General features: G+C 31.1%; 2 protein-coding genes across 2 annotated transcripts; one reads left to right on the top strand and one right to left on the bottom strand.

Annotated features, from left to right (window-relative positions):
• Positions 1-1,502: 1,502 nt before the first annotated feature.
• On the top strand, positions 1,503-8,773 carry LOC148278884 (uncharacterized). Its single transcript, XM_088230755.1, has 3 exons — positions 1,503-1,605; positions 1,685-6,836; positions 6,978-8,773. Exons 1-3 carry the CDS (start codon positions 1,511-1,513, stop codon positions 7,842-7,844), a joined length of 6,114 nt encoding a protein of 2,037 aa, XP_088086881.1. The 5' UTR covers positions 1,503-1,510; the 3' UTR covers positions 7,845-8,773.
• Positions 8,760-15,985, bottom strand: LOC148278883 (dnaJ homolog subfamily C member 21). Its single transcript, XM_088230756.1, has 6 exons — positions 15,684-15,985; positions 14,651-14,943; positions 14,121-14,335; positions 13,257-13,472; positions 11,495-11,779; positions 8,760-9,540 (listed from the first exon to the last, which is right to left on the bottom strand). Exons 1-6 carry the CDS (start codon positions 15,872-15,874, stop codon positions 8,983-8,985), a joined length of 1,758 nt encoding a protein of 585 aa, XP_088086882.1. The 5' UTR covers positions 15,875-15,985; the 3' UTR covers positions 8,760-8,982.
• Between the last annotated feature and the right edge of the window lie 4,061 nt (positions 15,986-20,046).

Here is a 20,046-nt window from a genome sequence, read left to right as displayed (position 1 = left end):
GTAAATTCAGTCATATTTAAATGCGATTTCAAGCAATTCAAAATTTTGATGGCGGACAAAATTACCTGCATGTTCCTCCATGTTTGCCCGCAACCATTATTTGTTGAACTGTAGCTCATATGACGTTCTTGTCCAAGAACTAATTTATTGAATTATTAATTCTAGGGCGAAATTGTCGTTTGAGTATATTTTCAATGGCCAACTAATTAAATATTCGTCTAAAAACAATTGGGAAAATTAACTCGCCAAACTTTATTTGTTTTCATACAAGCAATTCATAGGCCTTAGGGTTGTCAAAATCTGGTTGATAACTTAAGAAAAATTAATAAATTTGGATTATTTAAAGAAATGTTTTATTTCAGTACACATGCCAATAATCAAATATAGTATGAGTAAAGTTAGTGACTAAAGTTTCTGAGGGAAGTTAGTGACATAAATCTACTTTCGTCCTTAATGTATCAAATTTACCGAAATCAAATGGAAATATATTTTTTTAAAGGGTGATCATAGATTAGACTTTTTGGGAAAAATATCCATCCAGGGCAAAATTGGGCGGTTTCGCGGTACACGTTTAATTGAAGAACTCAAAAACACTAATCAATTTCCGACAGGGGTAATCGTCGCGTCAAATTGAGCTGCTGGCCATAACGACACCTGTCCACCGACCGGACTGAGACTGGAACGAAGCAAAATAGCTGGCGCCGGACAGGGTTAAGTGGAGACAAATGGTGTTGACCATATGCTCCACTTGGGAATCAAAAGAGAAAGAAGTTAAGGGAAAATTTAATGACGAAAAAGACGTTTTAATATCTTATTTTATGATTACTCGTGAAGTAATAAATGTGAAGTTAATCCAAAAACCAAATACCGCAAATTTTATTGATTTGTATGAAAATATTAATTTTCCAGATATATGCAAATAGAAACGCACCTTTAATAACATTTTATATACAATAAATGAAAGCAGCCCCATATTTTTTTACCATTAAATCTTAATTAATAAATAAAAGTTAAAATTTCATTTAAAAGCCTAGACTTCTATTAAATGTTATTCATCTCTATAGCAATATATTGATTTCACTAACTCCCAAGGTAGTTGAATTCAGTTCTTGTCTACAAAAATTTGGATAGATTCAAAATATTGTTGATAAAACCAGCCGGTCCAAAAAGCATAAAAATAAAAAAATATTTTCAGGCGTTGCCTAGTATGTAGGTGAAATAATTCAGTCAGGACGTCACCCGGGTCAATAATGGTTTCAGCTCTTTAACTTCACGAAGATCAACAGATGTAAGAACTGAAGGAATATAGATGTTTAAACATTGGTAGAGTGGTAAATGTTACAGTGTGTAAAGTGGCCACTTAAACCAGCCAATGACAGGTCATTAGCCTTGTAAATATCTAGACTTCTATATTCCCTACTATAAAATGTTCTTTATCTATGTTGTAATGAATTAACTTATTAATAATAATTTAAAATATACTCTGTTGTCTTGTTACAGGGCAGGTACAATGTGGAATAGGGGGGTGAGGGGAGGAGGGGGAGGATGGTGGATCCTCCTAACGTCTTGTCTCCTGGCACCCTACTCTGAAGGAGCTGTCCGAAGGTAAGGCGCCTAGTACAATATTACTGCACCTAGTACATAAATATTTTCATGCACCAAGCTAATTCAGTATCCGTTTCAGAAAACATGAAACCGCATACGTCGTCGACCCGATCGGGATACCGTTACCCAAACCGTCCCATGTCCCCAGTGAAGTAGGAAGCCCAGTAACGTTAATACAGCCAGACAGATACGAATTCTATACATTCGATGAAAGCGGTGAACTTATAAAGAGACTGATGACCCTGCGTGAAATACAAGAGATTATAGCTACAGGAGACGGAGACGATGCGCATGTACTGACTGTAGCACAATCCGATCTCAGCAAACCAGCAGTCACTTTTAACTTTCAACCTCCTTCACACACTAAAGTTCACACTATAGTGTCTAACGTGCAGAATGTTCTTAAAGCAGAGATGGAGGCTCAGAAAGTTAATCCACCAAAAGAAAATATGTTCGACACACCAGACGTGTCCTCATCTTGGAGTATGATTCTACCAGCAATCTTCGGAAATACGGGGGGAAGCATCGCTCCAGACAGCTTGATTTCGATGCACTCTGTCCCCGAAACAGATGTTATTACAAACAATAAGGATCAGACAGTGCAATCAAATATCGAAGCTGGTATAAGTAAGCCAAACGAACAAGCTACAGAATTCAACTTAGATAAAAATAATGATGATCCCGATGATATTGAAAATGATGATAATGTATATTCTCAAGTCGAAGACTTGATTGAAGAAGAGTTATCCAAAGTAGCATCAAAAGAAACTGATAGTATTATACTAAATGCCAATAAAATCTCAGATGTATCAAAGGAAACAGCAGAAATATACACAAAAACCGAAATAAATACAACGCCATACCAAAAAACCACTGAAAAATTATCTCAGACTACTCCTAAGCCTACAACAGTGAAGACGTCTTCAATCGATTCAGAAAAGGTACAAGTAATTATTCAAAATGAAGGCACATCTAAAAAACCAATTACTCAAGATAATATGAAACCTGTTACAACTAAAAAAACAGAACAGTCGACATTAAAACCAAATCTCTCTCCAGTGCTATTAATAACAAAACAACCATTGAAAACAGAGACTAATAACGACCAAACAAGGAAACCAGAACTCGCTAGTGAAGTTAGTTATTTTAAAACCACACAAAAACCAATCATTCCAAATCCTATAGATAAAATAAACAATGACAACCTGAAAAAACCTATCCTAAATACAAAAATAAATGAAACAAAAATAATGTCGAATGAAGTTCCTTTAATATGGAGAGATACCGTGAACTTAAATGCTAATAAAACGAATTCCATTGCTGAAAAACAGAAAGAAAATATTGGACAAAGTGATATTGAGAAAACATTACCTATTAACAAAATAAATGATAAAATATCAGAAACATCTTCTAACAAAAATAAACTTAATAGTTCACTAAGTGAAAATGAGAACTTAAAACCCGAATCCAAAATTGACATTACTGAGAATACAAAAGATGTGAACCATAAAAAACCTAGTTTAAGTGTTACAGATTCATCACAAGTCAAAGAAACACATGAAAATGTGAAGAATACAATCCAAATAAACACGGATAAAAATATTAAACCAATACCCATAAAAACAGAAGAACTTGTTAAAACAACCAATGCTTTTGATAGATCGACAACAGAAAAGGAAATACCAAAAATATCCTATAAACCTGTAAGAACCACAACTGAATATATTAGGATTGAAAATCCCACAAAAAATACAAACCCGTCCAAAGACTTGATAACAATGGGATCAACAACAAAGTTAAACATCAGATCGACAACACCGAATATTATAAATCAGAGTAATACGAGTGAACACACAACAGTAAAATATATTGCAATTGAAGAAAATGCAAATAATAAACCCATCAAAAATGAAACGAAAAACCAAGATACTCTACATGAAACGCAACAAGCAAAACCTATCGAGTCCTTAAAACCTATTTTGACTACGCTTGATGAAGACTTAACAACTGAAAAAACTAAGAAACCGACTTATCAATTTATTGATAATAAATTAGTTGCAAACTCAAATAATGATTCTACAAAAGAATTAATTACTAATAACCAGCCAATCAATGCCCAAGAAACGGCAAACAAAAAAGATGAAGTAATTAGTGAAAGTTCGTCAAGTCAAGTTAACGACGAAGACATAGTAGTAACAACATACAAACCTCTTATTATATCCGTTATATCCGCAACAACTCCAAGACAACCAGATAAAGAACACGTTTTCACAACAGAAAACTCTATAAAAAGTAACAAAACAAGCATAAACAGCCCCGAACTAGTTACGAGTACTGAACAAAACATTTCTACCAAAAAGACAACCATAAATATAGATGTACCAAAAACAAAGGACACAAACTTACCATCAAACAAACTACAGACACACAAACAAAATAATAAACCATCAAGCGACATTGGACAAACAACACTCGGAGATACATTTGTAAAAATAAGCTCGTCAAATTTAAGTAACTTAGATGAAAATTCGGCAGTAAAAAATGAAACAGATTTAAAGAAAAATTCTAATCCTGATATTAAACCATCTGTACTATTAATAACTAAACATCCTGCGATTGATTTAACTAATGCAAATACTTCAACAATACAAATATTGAATCATGACAACTTTGAACCGGACATTATAAATTCTTTAAATAGCATTTCAATAGACTTGAATGCAACCGACATTGATCGAAATCAAGAACTAAACAAAGATGGTTTAATTGAATCATTCACTGCAAAAACATCTAGCAGACCATTATTGGGCATTAAAGAAAAGGACAAAATAATTGTAACAACTGAAAGCATTTCAAATAATAAAATAATCACAAAAAATGAAATTCACACGAAACCAGAACCACTTTCAGCAACTACATATGGACCTGATGTTATTAGAAATAACACTGCTTCTTTGTTGACCGAAAGTGTTGATAAATTAGACAAATTAATTAGTACAACACCTTTAAGTATTGATAAAACAATAAATATGCCGGATAAAATACAGAAAGAAAAACCAGAAAACACACAATCCATTACTAAACCATTAATAGATAATCTTTCTGATTCTATAACAAATGTTCTTTCCCAAATATATTATAACTCAAATTCCAGTATCACAACAAATTATTCCAATGATACAAAAGATAATCCTTCTGATTTAAAAGTAACTATTGAATCAAATAAAGGTAATGTTAAAAATGAAAGCTTTGTTACACAAAAACCTATGGATATACAGAATGTAACAAAAGAAGAAAAATTAATAACAGAAAAACTTAAGAATGCTACACTTTTACAAAATACAGAAACTATAAAACAAACAACAGAAACGCCACGAAAAAATACTACAACCACTAAACCAATTATTTCCGTTAGTCAAAATAATTTTGCTGATCAACCGAAAGTGAAAGATACTTTGAAAAACCAAAATAAAAATAAACTTTCACTCCCCGAGAATACAACAAGAAAACAAGTCACTCCAACAAAAGTTATTACGGAAAAAACAGTCAGTGTCACAAAACACAAACAGCCGCAAAAAGTCATTTCCACAACAGAAAAAACATCAGAAAGGATAAAAACAACATCAACAGGCACCACGACAGCTGGAATCACAGATAGCACAAGTATTACTGAAGATGATGAACTAATGGAAATGTTAAATCAATATAGTCAAATGTACAAATCGTCTGTAGATATTAATTACAAGAAAACAGAAGGCCAAAATGATGATGCAGAATTTGAAAATATTTTAAGTACTACAAGCAAAAATGAAGATGTGACAAATAATGTCATTTTACAAAAAAAAAATTCAACTGAAGAGAAAATATCCAAAAACTCGTCAATTTCAGAAAATAACAATACAGAAACAACAAAAACACCAAGTTCCAACATCAAAGAGACAAATAAAAATGATACTATCAGCGTTAGTATTTCAAAATCACCGGGATCCGATACAGATATAAATAAAAATGAAAATAATGTAGCTCATAAATTAACATACACGCACGCTGAATTACCTAGTGAAAAATTTCCAAATCATCTACTAAATAAATTGGTATCAAGAAAAGAGCCATCTACTAATGAGGCTCCGTCAAAAAAGAATCTATCGACGGATTTCTCAAGTACTGAAAGGTATGTAGCTCCCACACTGAGTTTGAGAAATTCGCAAGATGAAATTGTTAACACATCCATCTTAAATACAACAGACACAACCAGTAGTTTGATAATTAGTTCTTCAACTACAATATTTATACCAGAAGCTGAAGATTCAACACAGAAATCAAATGTTTTCCAAAACAAGACAGTTAAAAATGATCAAATATCTCAAAACTCAATAAACAAAACCAAAATCAATATTGAATCAGATGATCCATTAGTTTCTAAAAACAGTGATAAAAACAAAACCAATAGTGAGTGGAAACTGATTCCTACAGTTAATCCACACATAGAAACTGCAAATATAAAAAGTTCTATTAAAAAGGAAACAGAAGAAAATGTACCTTCGTCTCAAACACCAACCTCCTCTGTATCGCCCCTTCCTGTTAATTCAAATAAAGATATTCAAGTATTAAAGAATTACCAATCACAGCATATTGGACAAATCCATCTACCCGGTGCAAACAGAGGAGAAGGATTAGAAAAAACAACAGCCGGCCTAGGTGAAGATGTATTCCAGTTCTCTCAACTTTGCAATGAATTAGCTTTCAGATACTGGAATGCTGTGTCTTCTAATGGAATTGATCCAAAAAGGAGCTTGGCGATTTCACCTTTTGCAGTTACTTCCATTCTTGCCATGGTATTCTTAGGAGCCAGAGGAGCTACTTCGGGCGAAATGAATGAAATTTTAAAACTAGATGACATGGTGACATTCAACCCCCACATAGTTTTTAAAAATGTTACGGAGTCAATAGAAGTTTCGAAAAAATCTGGAGTAGCCACATCAGCATTTATCAGAGAACTGTATAGTGACAGATCCAAGGGTAGATTGCTTAGTTTTTATAAGGACAGAGTACAGCAATTTTACAGCGGACATGTCGAAGAAGTGAATTTCAAAGTAATAGGGGACATTATCCGAAGACGGACAAACCTGTTGGTAAAAAGGCATACATGGAGCAAACTGCCAGAATATATAAAGGCCAATAATATGATTTTACGACCACCCTTATCCATTTTCTCTGCAAATGTATTTCAGGTAACTTTCATTCATTTACTATAAAAACGTATTCATTTCACAGAAAATTATTTTTGTGACTTATTACACACTTATAATAATCAATTATAATTTGGTAATTGCAAATAATTATTTCTAACTGGTTTTCATTATTATTTACAGACTGATTGCTCAGTAGCATCAACGGATGGGCGTGACGGTGAGATGTATTTTGTTGTTTCACCATCAATAAGACAAAGAAGACTTATTCCTGTTCCAGCTGTAGTTTACAGAACAGGATTTTTAGCTGGATATGTTCCAGAACTAGATGCAACAGTGGTAGCTATAGATAAAGGAGATCAAATAGTAAGCACAATATTCGTTATGCCAGGTCAACAGGGCAGTACTGCACAAGGCGATGACATAATAGACCTTCAGAAGAGAATTGTAAACTCAGCACTAGAGGACAATACATGGACAAAACTGCTTCAGTCTTTGATACCGAGACAAGGTTTAGAACTCCAGATTCCCAGATTTTCTCACCGTTCAGTCATTAACGGAACCGCAGCATTGAAAACTATGGGACTTAAGGATTTGTTTGACATTGAAAAGGCTGACTTAAGAGGGTTGAACGGCCAAGCGAATGATTTATATTTATCAGACTTAATGCTTGTAAACACATTCTCAACTTGCGGAGAAGGATACATCGGAGATCAGCATCACGTTGAAGTTTACCCGGGAGAACCAAATAAAATACAGCGTCGGCTTTGGAGAACTCCACACAGACCGATCATTCAGGATACAGAAGATATGCCTACTGAAGTTTGGGAAGAGCCGAGGGATTATCAACGTGCTTTCCACGACCCCCTTCATGATACAAGCTATCTTCTGATGCCCCTCCATCTCAGACCTAGGCAAGCGAGGCTGCCGGACTCCATTCCCGAACCACCGAGACTGAAATTTGATAGACCATTCATGTACTTCGTGCGACATAATCCAACAGGATTAATTCTGCACATGGGCAGATATAATCCGAGATTGCTGCCTTAAATTAGCTTTAGTGAAATTGAATATTTTGAAGCTGTGTCTAACAAGTTTTCCATATGAATCTTGATGGTTAGTGAGAGTAAGACTAGTATTGTTACTACACTATACGTCAATTTAAGAATTTTATTTTTTTGAACCAGTAAGAACTGTGTGATATTTAAAAAAATAAATTTCTTAAGGACCTTTAACTAAACAAAACCTCGAGATTAAATATTACTATGGTCAAGGTCAGGGGCAAAATACTATTTATTAACTAGCACCTAAAATTATTGACCAGAAGACCGAGGATAAACATATTTTCATATTCTGAACGAGACGTGTACTACGTTACTTAAATATTATACAGCAATATGTCCTCGTATGCATAACTTCCAAAGCATATTGCTGTTTATTTAATCAAGAAAAATTATGCAAAATAATGTACCTGTTTTGTGTGCACGCATGTAATAATGAAATAAATTGGAAATATTACTCGATTTGAGATTATTTTTACTGTGTGATTTAAGTTATTTTTTAATAATGCAAAAATGAATAAATCATACTAAAGTAACTTTGAAAAATGTTTGTAACTATATAAATAAAATAGTGTAATATATTTTAAGTCATAGTTAGATATCACCAGATCCTATAATATAATTCATATTGAGACTTATTTATATTTAAAGTACTTGAAAGACTGTGTTTTATTCATTGGAATCAAAATCAAAACGCAATATCAACTTTGATTTTTTATACTAGAATATTTCTCGTTAACTATAATTATTATAATAACTTGTCCAAACTTCCCAGTGAACAAATTGTTTTTTTTTTTTAAATATTGTAAACTTACTGAAAACATATTTTAAATGTATATTGTACCTAGCAAAATAAGATTAAGAAAATTATTGTTGTATGTACTTATTAAAAAAATAAAATAAATTTGTTTAAAAAAATACATTTATTCATAATCCAATAAATTATGTAATATTTTCATTTTACTATAGCTTCTTGAAAATTGTCTACTTATGCGTGTATTCACAAAAATATAATACAAAATTCATTTATGGATTGTTAAAAGAAAAGATCTTAACAATACATAATGCATTTTACAAAAACAACAAAAATAAATCACAAATTAAATAATAAAACCTCAGGAGAACATCTATCTATTTTTGGTTCCTTTTTTCTTTTCTTTTATTTTTGTGGCGGGTTGTGAATTTGATAAGAATATTTGATGGCCGGTTTTCTTTAAATGATCAAACAGTTTATTTTTTGAAGTAAATTCAGCCTTACAAACTGCGCAGCAATTAGACGTGTCAATGCTTGTTATGTCTAATTCAGTCACTATTTGCATCTTTTGTTTTTGCGAGAATTTTTTCTCTTTACTTTTGTTGGATTTTTTATTTTGTTTCACTTGTTCATTCTGATCATTGTCAATACTGTCATTTTCATTAGCCAATAGTTCCTTATTTGTGATAATTATTTCATCTACAGCACCATTGTCAACCATAGTAATGGGTTCAACTAAATCAGTATTTGTTAATACCTTTTCTTCTTTAGATTTGATAATTTTTTCCAACACTTTTGCTTTCCTTGCCCTTCGACTCCTAGTTATATCATTTAAATCTTCTAAATTACCATCTTCTAGAATAGCATTAGCCTCAAAGGCGTTAAGGGCCTTTTTAGTTTTCTTTTTCTTTTTCTTACCTTGTGTCGAAGACTGAAAATAAAATAAAAACATTATTGATTTTTTTAAACATTATTTCGTGATGGATCTGAAAAGAAAAAATCGTCATACGCCTATCCGCACCCGACGGTGCATAGGGTGCTCCATTAGTATACCAGATGCAGCTTATTTCGATCTTCTGTTACATGAAGGTAAGATGATCAGTCTTACGCTTCAGGTGCCAGTCCAGGGACAGTGAAATATTGCAGTAAGTATTAAATGTATGTAAAACACAAAAAAATAATCATTTTAAATTTCCGACTTACCAAAAAAAATATTGGGTCACTGAGCAAATAGTAAAATCAATAAGTAATCGAATGCAGTAAAAATTTTCAACTGAACATCTTATGTTATTTATTTTTATAAAACTTGCCTTTAGACCCGACAAAAAGCAAGAAAATAAATTAAGAATAATTAATCCAAGTACCAATTTATATTTAAAAAAAGTAATTAGGCAAGGATTTTATGAATACATTTCTGTGAACATAAAATTACCTTAAATAATAAAATATTTTAGAAATTCCCATTGAATATTACCGCATAATTAACCCTAGTAGTTCCCACTTAATAGTCATTGCTTGATTGAGGTGCTGACCGAATTCTAAGAAAATGTTTATGTTAAATAAATCTTTCCCATCATCAACATAAGTTGCAGATAGTAAGGTTGCAATTAGCCTTGATATTACTAATGAATTTTTATGAACATGAAAAACAGATGTAATTATAAATTTGTAATATATTTTTTTTTTTTTTTTTTTTATTAATAAAACATATAAGACATGAATATCATGATATTATATTCCCAGGAGTTGTACGAGAAAACTCATTTGGGACGGTACATAAAAAAAATAGTACATTTCTTGTAACAATACATAGTATACATTTAAACAATAAAAATTTTAACAAATTTTAACAATCTATGAACTTAATATTAAAAAAGGAAAGAAAACATTTAAACAATCTGTGAACTTAATATTAAAGAAGAAAATAAAAACATTCAAACAATCTGTGAACTTAATATTAAAAAAGAAAAGAAAAACATTTAAACATTCTGTGAAATTAATATTAAAAAAGAAAATAAAAACATTTAAACATTCTGTGAACTTAATATTAAAAAAAGAAAAGAAAAACACGACACAGCACTGGAAAAAATCACATAGCTATAAACCGTCTGGGTCTTAGTAATCATTGTTAATTTTATAATATTAGTCAAATTAAAAAAAAATAAGTAATAAAAAATACACTATATTATTCGTAGGAATACATATAAATTTCTTAACATATATAAAAAAAAAAAATTAAATTAAATCTAATAAATGTGTTTTATTTTGGATACCTCACCAAATTTTAATATAGAATTCTACCAATTATCTGCATACACAACAAATAATATAAATGACTGTTTTAACACGAAACATTGCAGTGAAAAATAACTCTGAATAAATATTTCATGTTAACCTTGTGCACAACAACCAAACGCACTAACCGCTATACCACAAGTTGGACATAAAATTCATGTTTAAAAATACTAATAAATAATAATAATTGAATAAAATACAATTTGGATAAAGAAGTAACACTGTATACAATTTATATATCTGTGCAAAAACTGTGCTGGCCTCAACTTAGACTGAGTTATCTATAACACACATTCATTCACCATTATTGTACACCATTCAATAAGAATTAACTGCCAGGATTTTGGCTTTCCAGCATAGTTTGATAGATTACAAATATTGAAATAGTCTAGTCTCCTCATCATGGCAAAGTAGAAATCCAGAGGACCGCTGCCTATTAGCCATAATTTTTAAGTATAAAACATTTTTATCATTGATTTCATCGTAATTTTCTACATCAAATTCATTTGGTGTATACTCATGTTTTTACACTTGTCAAATATGTAAATGTTTGGACAACCTGAAAATAATAATGATTATAAAATGCTTACTTTTAAGAGAGCTTCTTCATCACTAGAGAGATCTTGTAAGTCTTCGTCATTTATAGAACCATTATCTATTTTTTCTGGAGCTACTGACTTTTCTTCATCGGAAAAATCTATTTCTGTCTCTAATTGCATATTCGAAACATTTTCCTTATGCTTTTTGCTATTTTCGTGGTTTTCAAATGATTTAACGTTTTTGAATAGTTTATTACACGCTGTGCAGTACAGACTCTGAGAAGCTGTATAGAATTTATCTTTTCCTGATTGCTCTTCAACTTCAGCTTCATTATCCTGCAAACATAATATATTAATTGATTTTCAGATTTCTTTAACCTTTCTTTTACTGTGCCAAAAACATCCGCGAGTTGCGGTGCTGTGTAGTCAATATAATGAAAAAATAAAAGATTTTATATCGGAAAAATGGAATATTCATGGGCAATTGCTTCAATTGTTTATAGTTGAATTCAAAAGTGATAATATTTTTAATTGAATTGCTAAAAATATCAAAAAACCATTTGGCTTACGTTCATAGTGAGAAATATACCTATATGGATATAGGTATTCTCCATTCCTGTTGTAATTTGTTAATCTTAATGACTCCCGAGGGGGTGAAATCTGGTCTTTTGTCTATGAACATTTGGACAAACTCAAATATTGTAATGAAACCAACTGGTCCAAGAAGAAGTTTAAAAATTGGAAAAATTGTTTTCAGGCGTTGCCTAGTATGTGAAATTATTATGTCAGATGAATAAAGGTTTCAGCTCTTTAACTTCACTCAAATCAACAAATGGAAGAATTGAAGAAATATGGATGTTCAAACATAGGCAAAATGGTGAATGTTACAGTGTGTAAAGTGGCCACTTAAACCAGCCAATGACAGGTCATAAGCCCTGTAAATGCCTAGACTTCCATATTCCCTTATTTAAGGTATTCTCCATTCCTGTTGTAATTTGTTAATCTATATAGATAGTCACATTGGTAAACTTTTAAATGTACAAGTAATTCATCTCCGATTTGTTACAAAATACTTTTTCTACGCCCAATAATTATTTATTATTTAATTTTACATTATTTCAATCGATATGTGAATATATAACAGGGGAATACCGAAAATCCTAATGCATTATTTATTACATTTATAGAGATATGAAAGTTGTTAAATGTAATGAGTACTGGCTACACATCACTGGGAAGGGAGAGTTAAAATGATGAAGAATAGTAGAACGATGCAAAATACCAAAATGAAGTTCAGTGCTTTCTAAAATTGAATTTTAAAAAATAATTTTTGGTATGATAATATGAAAATTTAATTGTATGGCAAACTTCTTTAAAATGTGCAAAAAATAACATCAAAACAATTTAAACTATTACACATTTTGAAACTATTTTGCATTTTCTGGTGGTTAGTTCCCAAAATCATATTTACCCATAACCACCAGTAAACTACAATTCTTATTTACAATTGAAATTCAAAAAATTAATTAATCCAGTTTAATCATTGTGCGTTAAACAGAATGGAGAATTTGAGTTGACATTGCGCATATAAGCAGCAATTGAACATATGTTCCCCTCAGTTTTAATCAATTTCAATCATTTGTATTTTAATAAAGCTTAGCAAACAAAAAATTGAGGAGATTTTATGACTAAAAAGTTTTGACAAATTGTGGTGATATCAAATTAATACAAAACCCATGTTTTGTTCATACCCATGCATAGTTAAATAATACAGTTATGATACGAAAAAAATGACATATTTTTAATAAATTACCTGTGCATCAATATTATAGCCATCTTCTGCATCACTCGGTCCAGTTAATGTTTCCTCATCCGAATGTCCAAACTCTTCAGCAAGATGTTTTTCTATTTGATCCAACTGTTCGTGGAAGTCATGCATGGAATAGAGAGAAACATCACTTTGCCTCTTTTTGGCTTCTTCCAACTCTTCTTGCCTTTTTGAAAGTTTCTCCTTGCGCATTTGTTCTGCCTTGAAATATATTTTAGTTTAAGTAGATATATTTAAAAATTAAATTCATGGACATATTTGAAGGGTATACGGCAAGATAAATTAAATTCCCTACATACACTGTATTTTTCATTATTCAAGAGGAGATGAAAATTTCTATGCATTTCGACCCGGTGTTCTATGGAGCAAACATACAGTACTATTAAATATTAAATAATGAAATATATTCAATGTAATACGGCAAATAAAACAGTTGTAAAAATATGTACGAAGTGTACAAGATTAGATTTTGTCTAAAGGAAGAGACCATTGCAGGAGACTGCTGCGAGATATTGCATAGATTTATGTACTATGAAGCATGTTGTCCAGATGATTATCAATCTAATGTGTATGTAATAATTTTTATTTATTCTTTAATAATATGCATGCTTCCACTTTATATTATGTTGTATCCCAACTCAACACAGGGCTATTGGCCTCATAGAGTTAGGCATACGTTATTATTTTTTCGTAATAATGTATCTTTTTATGAATAAACAAAATAAAATTTTTGTAAAAATATAAATATTTAGAAACAAAGAAAATGCTATTTTACAAAAGTTTACAAAAGTAAAAGAGTGTGTTAATCTGTGTAAAAAAATATTGAATAATATTTTAAGCCGGTCGCACCTTTCTCTTATTTTCTTCTGCTTTTTCCTGTAAAAATTTAGTATGTGCCAATACTCTCTTATCTCTCCTTCTAACAAAGCTAACAAGTTGTCTGATCTCTTCATTTCTTTCTTTTCTAGCCTTCTGTCGAATTTTATTGTTTTCTTTTTCTAATAACTTCAAAACTCTTCTATTACCGGCTTCTCTTATATCATATTTATCCAGCCACACATAACCTGGAATTTTAAAGAATACATCTTACTTATTCTAGAATAACATAAAGCACAAATTACACAAGAATGGCTTATTAATATTGCGAATGAATCAAAAGATTACATCACATTAAAAGTCTATTATTTCAATATCGTTACATTTATTGATTATTAAAAAATATTTCTTTTTGATTTTTGACAATTAGAAGTCATTGTTAGGTTTCATAATTTTACAGGAAAACAATCTATTTTTTAAAAGATGAAGGATTAAAATAACAAAAGGGATTGACAAACAATTGGTAAAAAAATAGTAATATAGCAATGCAGAGTTATACATACTTTTTAACGTTGAAAATGACATCCAGTAAGTATAAAACGAGTGCACAATATCATGTTCAGATTTAGAATCTCCAAACATTGGAATACGAGCAACGTCTTCTGGATCATCTAAGTAATCTACTTCTTCGGCTGCAAGCTTCTTAAACACTTCTTTATATACAGCGTAAAACCCTTTCTCATCATCGCCAAAGCCTTTGTAACAAGACGGAGTACAAAAAGGTATAATATCTAGACTTTCATCGTTGAATGAGCTGCCAGCACCTCTCAATAACTGTTCTCGGTGGGAGTCATACCTACAAACAAATATAAATGTATTGAACATTATATAAGACGCTGAGAGCCATGGCAGCTTTCAGCATGACTTTTCTAAGAACGATCGTTTGACAGTTATAATTAGACATGTACCGACTCCCAAATGTAATACATGAAATGTTGATTTGTTCCTTAAATGAGACTTTTCAAATGTAGTCGGATAGTAAAAAATCTTGTTTACAAAACCAGGTGCCGTGGTGCAATCGGTTAGACAGCCAACTATGAAACTGGCGTCGCAGGTTTGATTCCCGCCAGTTGCAAAAAAAAATCGAAGAAAGATTTTTACTCTTAATTTTTAAAAAGTCTTAAAGGCAAAACAAATGTTTCAATAAATGTATTAGTACTTATGCAAGGGAAGTATACTTTGGCTATAACCGTAAAATTTGTATGGGGTCATCAATAAATAAAGTTCACGATATCTGCTTCCTTATTTAATTGCAAATGGGAGTGCTGAAAACATAATATCATTGGTTAACAGCCTATTTATCTTAAGCAACATTTTGTGAGAGGAGATGACACTAAGAACACCTTTTTTTAATGAACCTTTTAATCACAACAGCGATGAAAAAGTTAAAGAGGCAACCATTATTTATGACGTTGTTCTCTTTTTCTAAATTTGTATCTGTCGAAAAACGTTTTAAAGTGTATTTGGAGAAAATTGTTGGGTTAATAATTATATTACTTTAGTGGTCACATCGATATAATCGTTCAAAATCCTTACCAAGCACGTTCTTGGAGATCGGAGAGAACTTCGTACGCGTTTTGCACAGCTTGAAATTGCTCTTTTGCTTCGTCGGTGTTATTCAAATTTTTGTCTGGATGCCACTTCAAGGCTAATTTTCGATAAGCAGTTTTTATTTCCGAGCCATCTGCATCTTGGCTGATGTTTAAAACCTCGTAATGGCACTTCATTATTACACTAAACGAGAACGCTTATAGCAATATTAAAACGATTTCTTTTGTCACTTCACAAACCTTGATCATTTTAAACATTCCTACACGTGAAAACACAGATTATACAGTGAAAAACTCGGTTCCGAGTTTGGATTTGACAGCTGAAAACCATAGATGAAGTGACAAATAATGACTTTAGACTATAAATAATACCCCATCTATTTGGGTTAAAATACTTCTTCTTCTTTTTCTTCGTTTTTTCATGGCCTTTTTTACATCTCAACTCGGGTGTTCTGGCCAGTGTCGAGTATTTTTGTGTTTTTTTTTACATATATATTCACATTTGTTAGTAATATAGTATGTACAAGTTAGTATGTTAGTATTTAATATAATATATACATATAATAATAAAACATATTTACAGCTTTACACCATTTACAACTAGATATTTACATAGGATTTTAAATACATGTTTATTGGGTGGGGACAGGAGAGTTAGAATATGAATAGGGAGTGGGATATTAATATCAGAGAGGTCGGATAGGAAATCAGGATAACAATCATTTATGGGGCATCCAAAAAAAAAAAATGGTTTAAAGGGGTTAAAATACACTGACAGTGCTCTTATCGGCAGAATTAGAATAATGGGAAAGTCTCTACTCTTACTAATCGTCATATTTCAGGGCATATAATTTATATAAATTAACATATATTTTCCAAGCCAGAGCGTAAAATAAATTCATGAGTTCCGGAGGGGGTACCAGGAATACCCCAGCCAAAATGCTGTAAATACGACTTGAAAAAAAAGTTATCTCATTATGATTGGCATGGTAGTATTTATTAAACTGTCTAATAATATTTCCAGTTAGCTGCGAAATTCGTATATTTTTTCTGTTGCGCTGTATGTGCTGTTGCGAAAATTTACTCTCTCAAAACAGGGAAACTATCCCTAGCTAAGCAGTTTAGATCTATCATCAGCAAAAACCAAAAAATATATTAACATTTCTGGATTTAAACAAAAACTAAAGTAGACCAAATTTTGTCTTGAGGTAGTAATTATTACTTTAATTGTGTCCTAACTTTAGTTTTTTTTTTTTTTTTTTATATTTTATTTTAATTGTACCTGTACATACAACATGTCCCAAAATCCAACGATAAGCGAGCACCAGAGAGTGAACTTGCTCATGACTACTCGAGAAATAAAAAAGAAAAAAAAACACTTTTTTTTTATATTTTTTACTTAGAAAAAATGCATAAAATCCATCGAAAATTAACACCCCCTAAGCTATTTTAAGCTACCCTGATTACACAAGTTCTCAAATATTTCTGTTTTTTTTTTGTATCGGCAACCTAAGTAGCACTGCTATCCACCACAACCCTTAGAAATCTCTAAATGTCTGTTGCTTTTACACAAAAAAAAAAAAAAAACCCTAAAATTGTCAAATATTTGTACTTTCAGTTTACTTTCACGCATTGTGGTGTAAAAAAAAGTATGGACACTTATATGACAAGTTTTTTAAAAACATAGCGAAACTTACCAAAAACGATATAATACTATAGTAAAACTAGCCACTAAAAAAATATGCTTACTGTAGAAACAGAAAAACAGAAAAACCGAAAACCAAATTTCATTAATTGTTGTTGTTGATAGTAATTACTTTTACTCAGTGCCCAATAGTTGTTTTGCTACAATTTATTAGAATTTGAATGGGACATGTGCGTTACTGTGCATGGTTAATAAAATTAAAGTTAAAAAGAGATAGATAGAGAGAGATTATACGTTAGAGAGGGATAGTTAGATGTTCGTTGTTGACTAACAATAGGGCAGGTAGAGAAGTTTCTTTTCTCTGCAAGTCAGTGCGCTCTGTCAGTACGCTCAGTACGCTCTGTATGAGTAATAATTGTACGGGGAATTATTCCCTCCACTATGCAGCTGACGATTTTTTTTTAACTCACTATGAGGTCAACTACCTTTTAAAAAAAGTTTCAGCCGGCGTACTACTACTTTTTTTTTAGTTCAAGTGAGCAGCTGACGCATAATCCCCCTCCACTATGCAGCTGATGATTTTTTTCCAACTCAGTATGATGTCAACTATCATTTTAAAAACGTTTCAGCTGGCGGACTACCACTTTTATTAAATTTTTTTCCACTTTCGCAGCCTCCCACTCCCAGACCCACCGCGGATGCATTAGCTAGCGCTAGGTTCTATCATTAGTCACACCAGATCAATCGAAAAAGACAACAATCGATCGGCGTAAAAACACTACTTAAAATGCAAAGTTACCTTGCGGACTATAAGATACATTTGTCTTCATCAGCCTTCATTACTCATAATTAAAATTTGACAATCATAAATTTCCAAATGTCGAGGAAGAATCATTGGTTGGAAAGGATATTACAAAAGTAAAAGCTGAGATTTTAAAAATCACAATCGAAAAACACAGTGGTGTCAAAATAACACTTATTTTTTTACTACCGTACCTAAAAATTAAAAACTATACTTTTTCATTGACCAAGGCAATCTTTTCAAACTATTGCACCTCAGGGATTTTTTTTCATATTTTAAAATAAAACAACCATACACGTTAAAGTTTTTTTTATTTGTAAGCATTTTTTTCAGTGGACTTTTTGAATATTAGTAAAATCTTGGAGGACACCTATTTGTGTAGGAAGGTACAGGCTTGGAAATGAAAACCCTCAAAGGTAAGATGATAAAGCTCCAAATTTTAATGTCAACATAAATGATTTGTCAAATAAAATGTAGGGAATAAGTGGATATTTTTAAAAATATGTTTCGTATCATAGGTTTCTTTTTACGGATTTTCTCTTATTCATGCTTGTTTTGAAAATCATGTGTGTTTTATTTTATATTTTATTTAACTTATGCTTTGTGATATTGAATTGCATTAAAGGTTTTTTTTTCAATGTTTAAATGTGATTTATTCAATTTTTTAATAATTCCATAAAATTATTCTGGAATCAAGTGTAATTTTATATTGATAGGTACTCTTCAAGAGTATACAATTCTACAGCATGTGGATATTCTTGATATAAGAAAAAACATTATTTATTAAATAAAACAATAAATAGCTAAATTAGATAATACAGTGATGCAGGTAATGTAATTAATATAAGTATAATACAAATAAATATAATGTCTATATTTTAAACATTGAGTACTTGAGCATTGAAATTAAAAGAGTGATTTGAACAAATCATCTCTTAAGTAGAAGATATTTTCAAAATAATTAGTAGGTACCTATTATACATATTTTTAATATTTTCTGACCTGATAAGGAAAATGTAAATTACTATCATTTCAGTCTTACTGAAAACAAAGGATCGTCAAAATGACTTTTTAAAGAGATTGCTCATAGAATTATAATAGTCCAGAAACCGCATACGTGCATCAAACTGAAGCCGACTGAACTACTAATAAATGAGTAGTTTTACGTTTTGGCCATTAGTTACTCTACACATGTCGCTTAGTATGCAACTGCCGATTTAAATTCAATTATGCCATGTTGTGTCGTTTTTAAGTGTCAAAATACTCCTGCGAATAAATGGGAATAGGGTTTTCATATTATGTAATTAGCGAATTCACAAATAATATAATAATATTATTCAATAGAAGAATTCGATTATTTTACCGTCTGTCAGATTGTGAAATAAAACAAGATGGACATTTTGTTAGTATTGTCAGGGAAGTCGAATTTTTCACCCAGCTTTCTATAATAAGCCTTAGTATAATGTTAAACGGTATTAAGTTACTTAATTACTGAATAATTATTTTATGTTTATTTTTACGTTTACCAAATAAATTAACGCGTTTTTTTTATAGTCCAGTCAGTAAAATATATTTTATGGTAAAATTTAGCATAACATAACACAAGGTTAAATTATATTTGTGTTATGACAATAATTGTTCGCGGTCTGGCAACATTATACGGCCACTTCATGCATGCGCACAGGCGGGATGTCGTGCAAGGGGGGTGGTAGTTGGGAAACTTTTAGACACAGTGCGATGTATGCAAACTTGGTTCTACGCGCCTTATGGTATATTATAATTTTATGATATTGCTATATATTGTATTTAATTTTCAGCCATAAGATTTTAATAGTTGGAAAAACAAATATATTTTGCTTTTTTAACAAAAGATAAAACTCTTTATAGGTACTTGCTATACTA

Source organism: Micrasema longulum, unplaced genomic scaffold, assembly GCF_059751315.1.
Source record: "Micrasema longulum isolate JH-2025_06_02 unplaced genomic scaffold, ASM5975131v1 h1tg000815l, whole genome shotgun sequence".
Classification (NCBI taxonomy): Eukaryota; Metazoa; Arthropoda; class Insecta; order Trichoptera; family Brachycentridae; genus Micrasema; species Micrasema longulum.
Note: the sequence above shows the minus strand (reverse complement) of the source record. Positions and strands in the feature narration are given on the sequence as shown.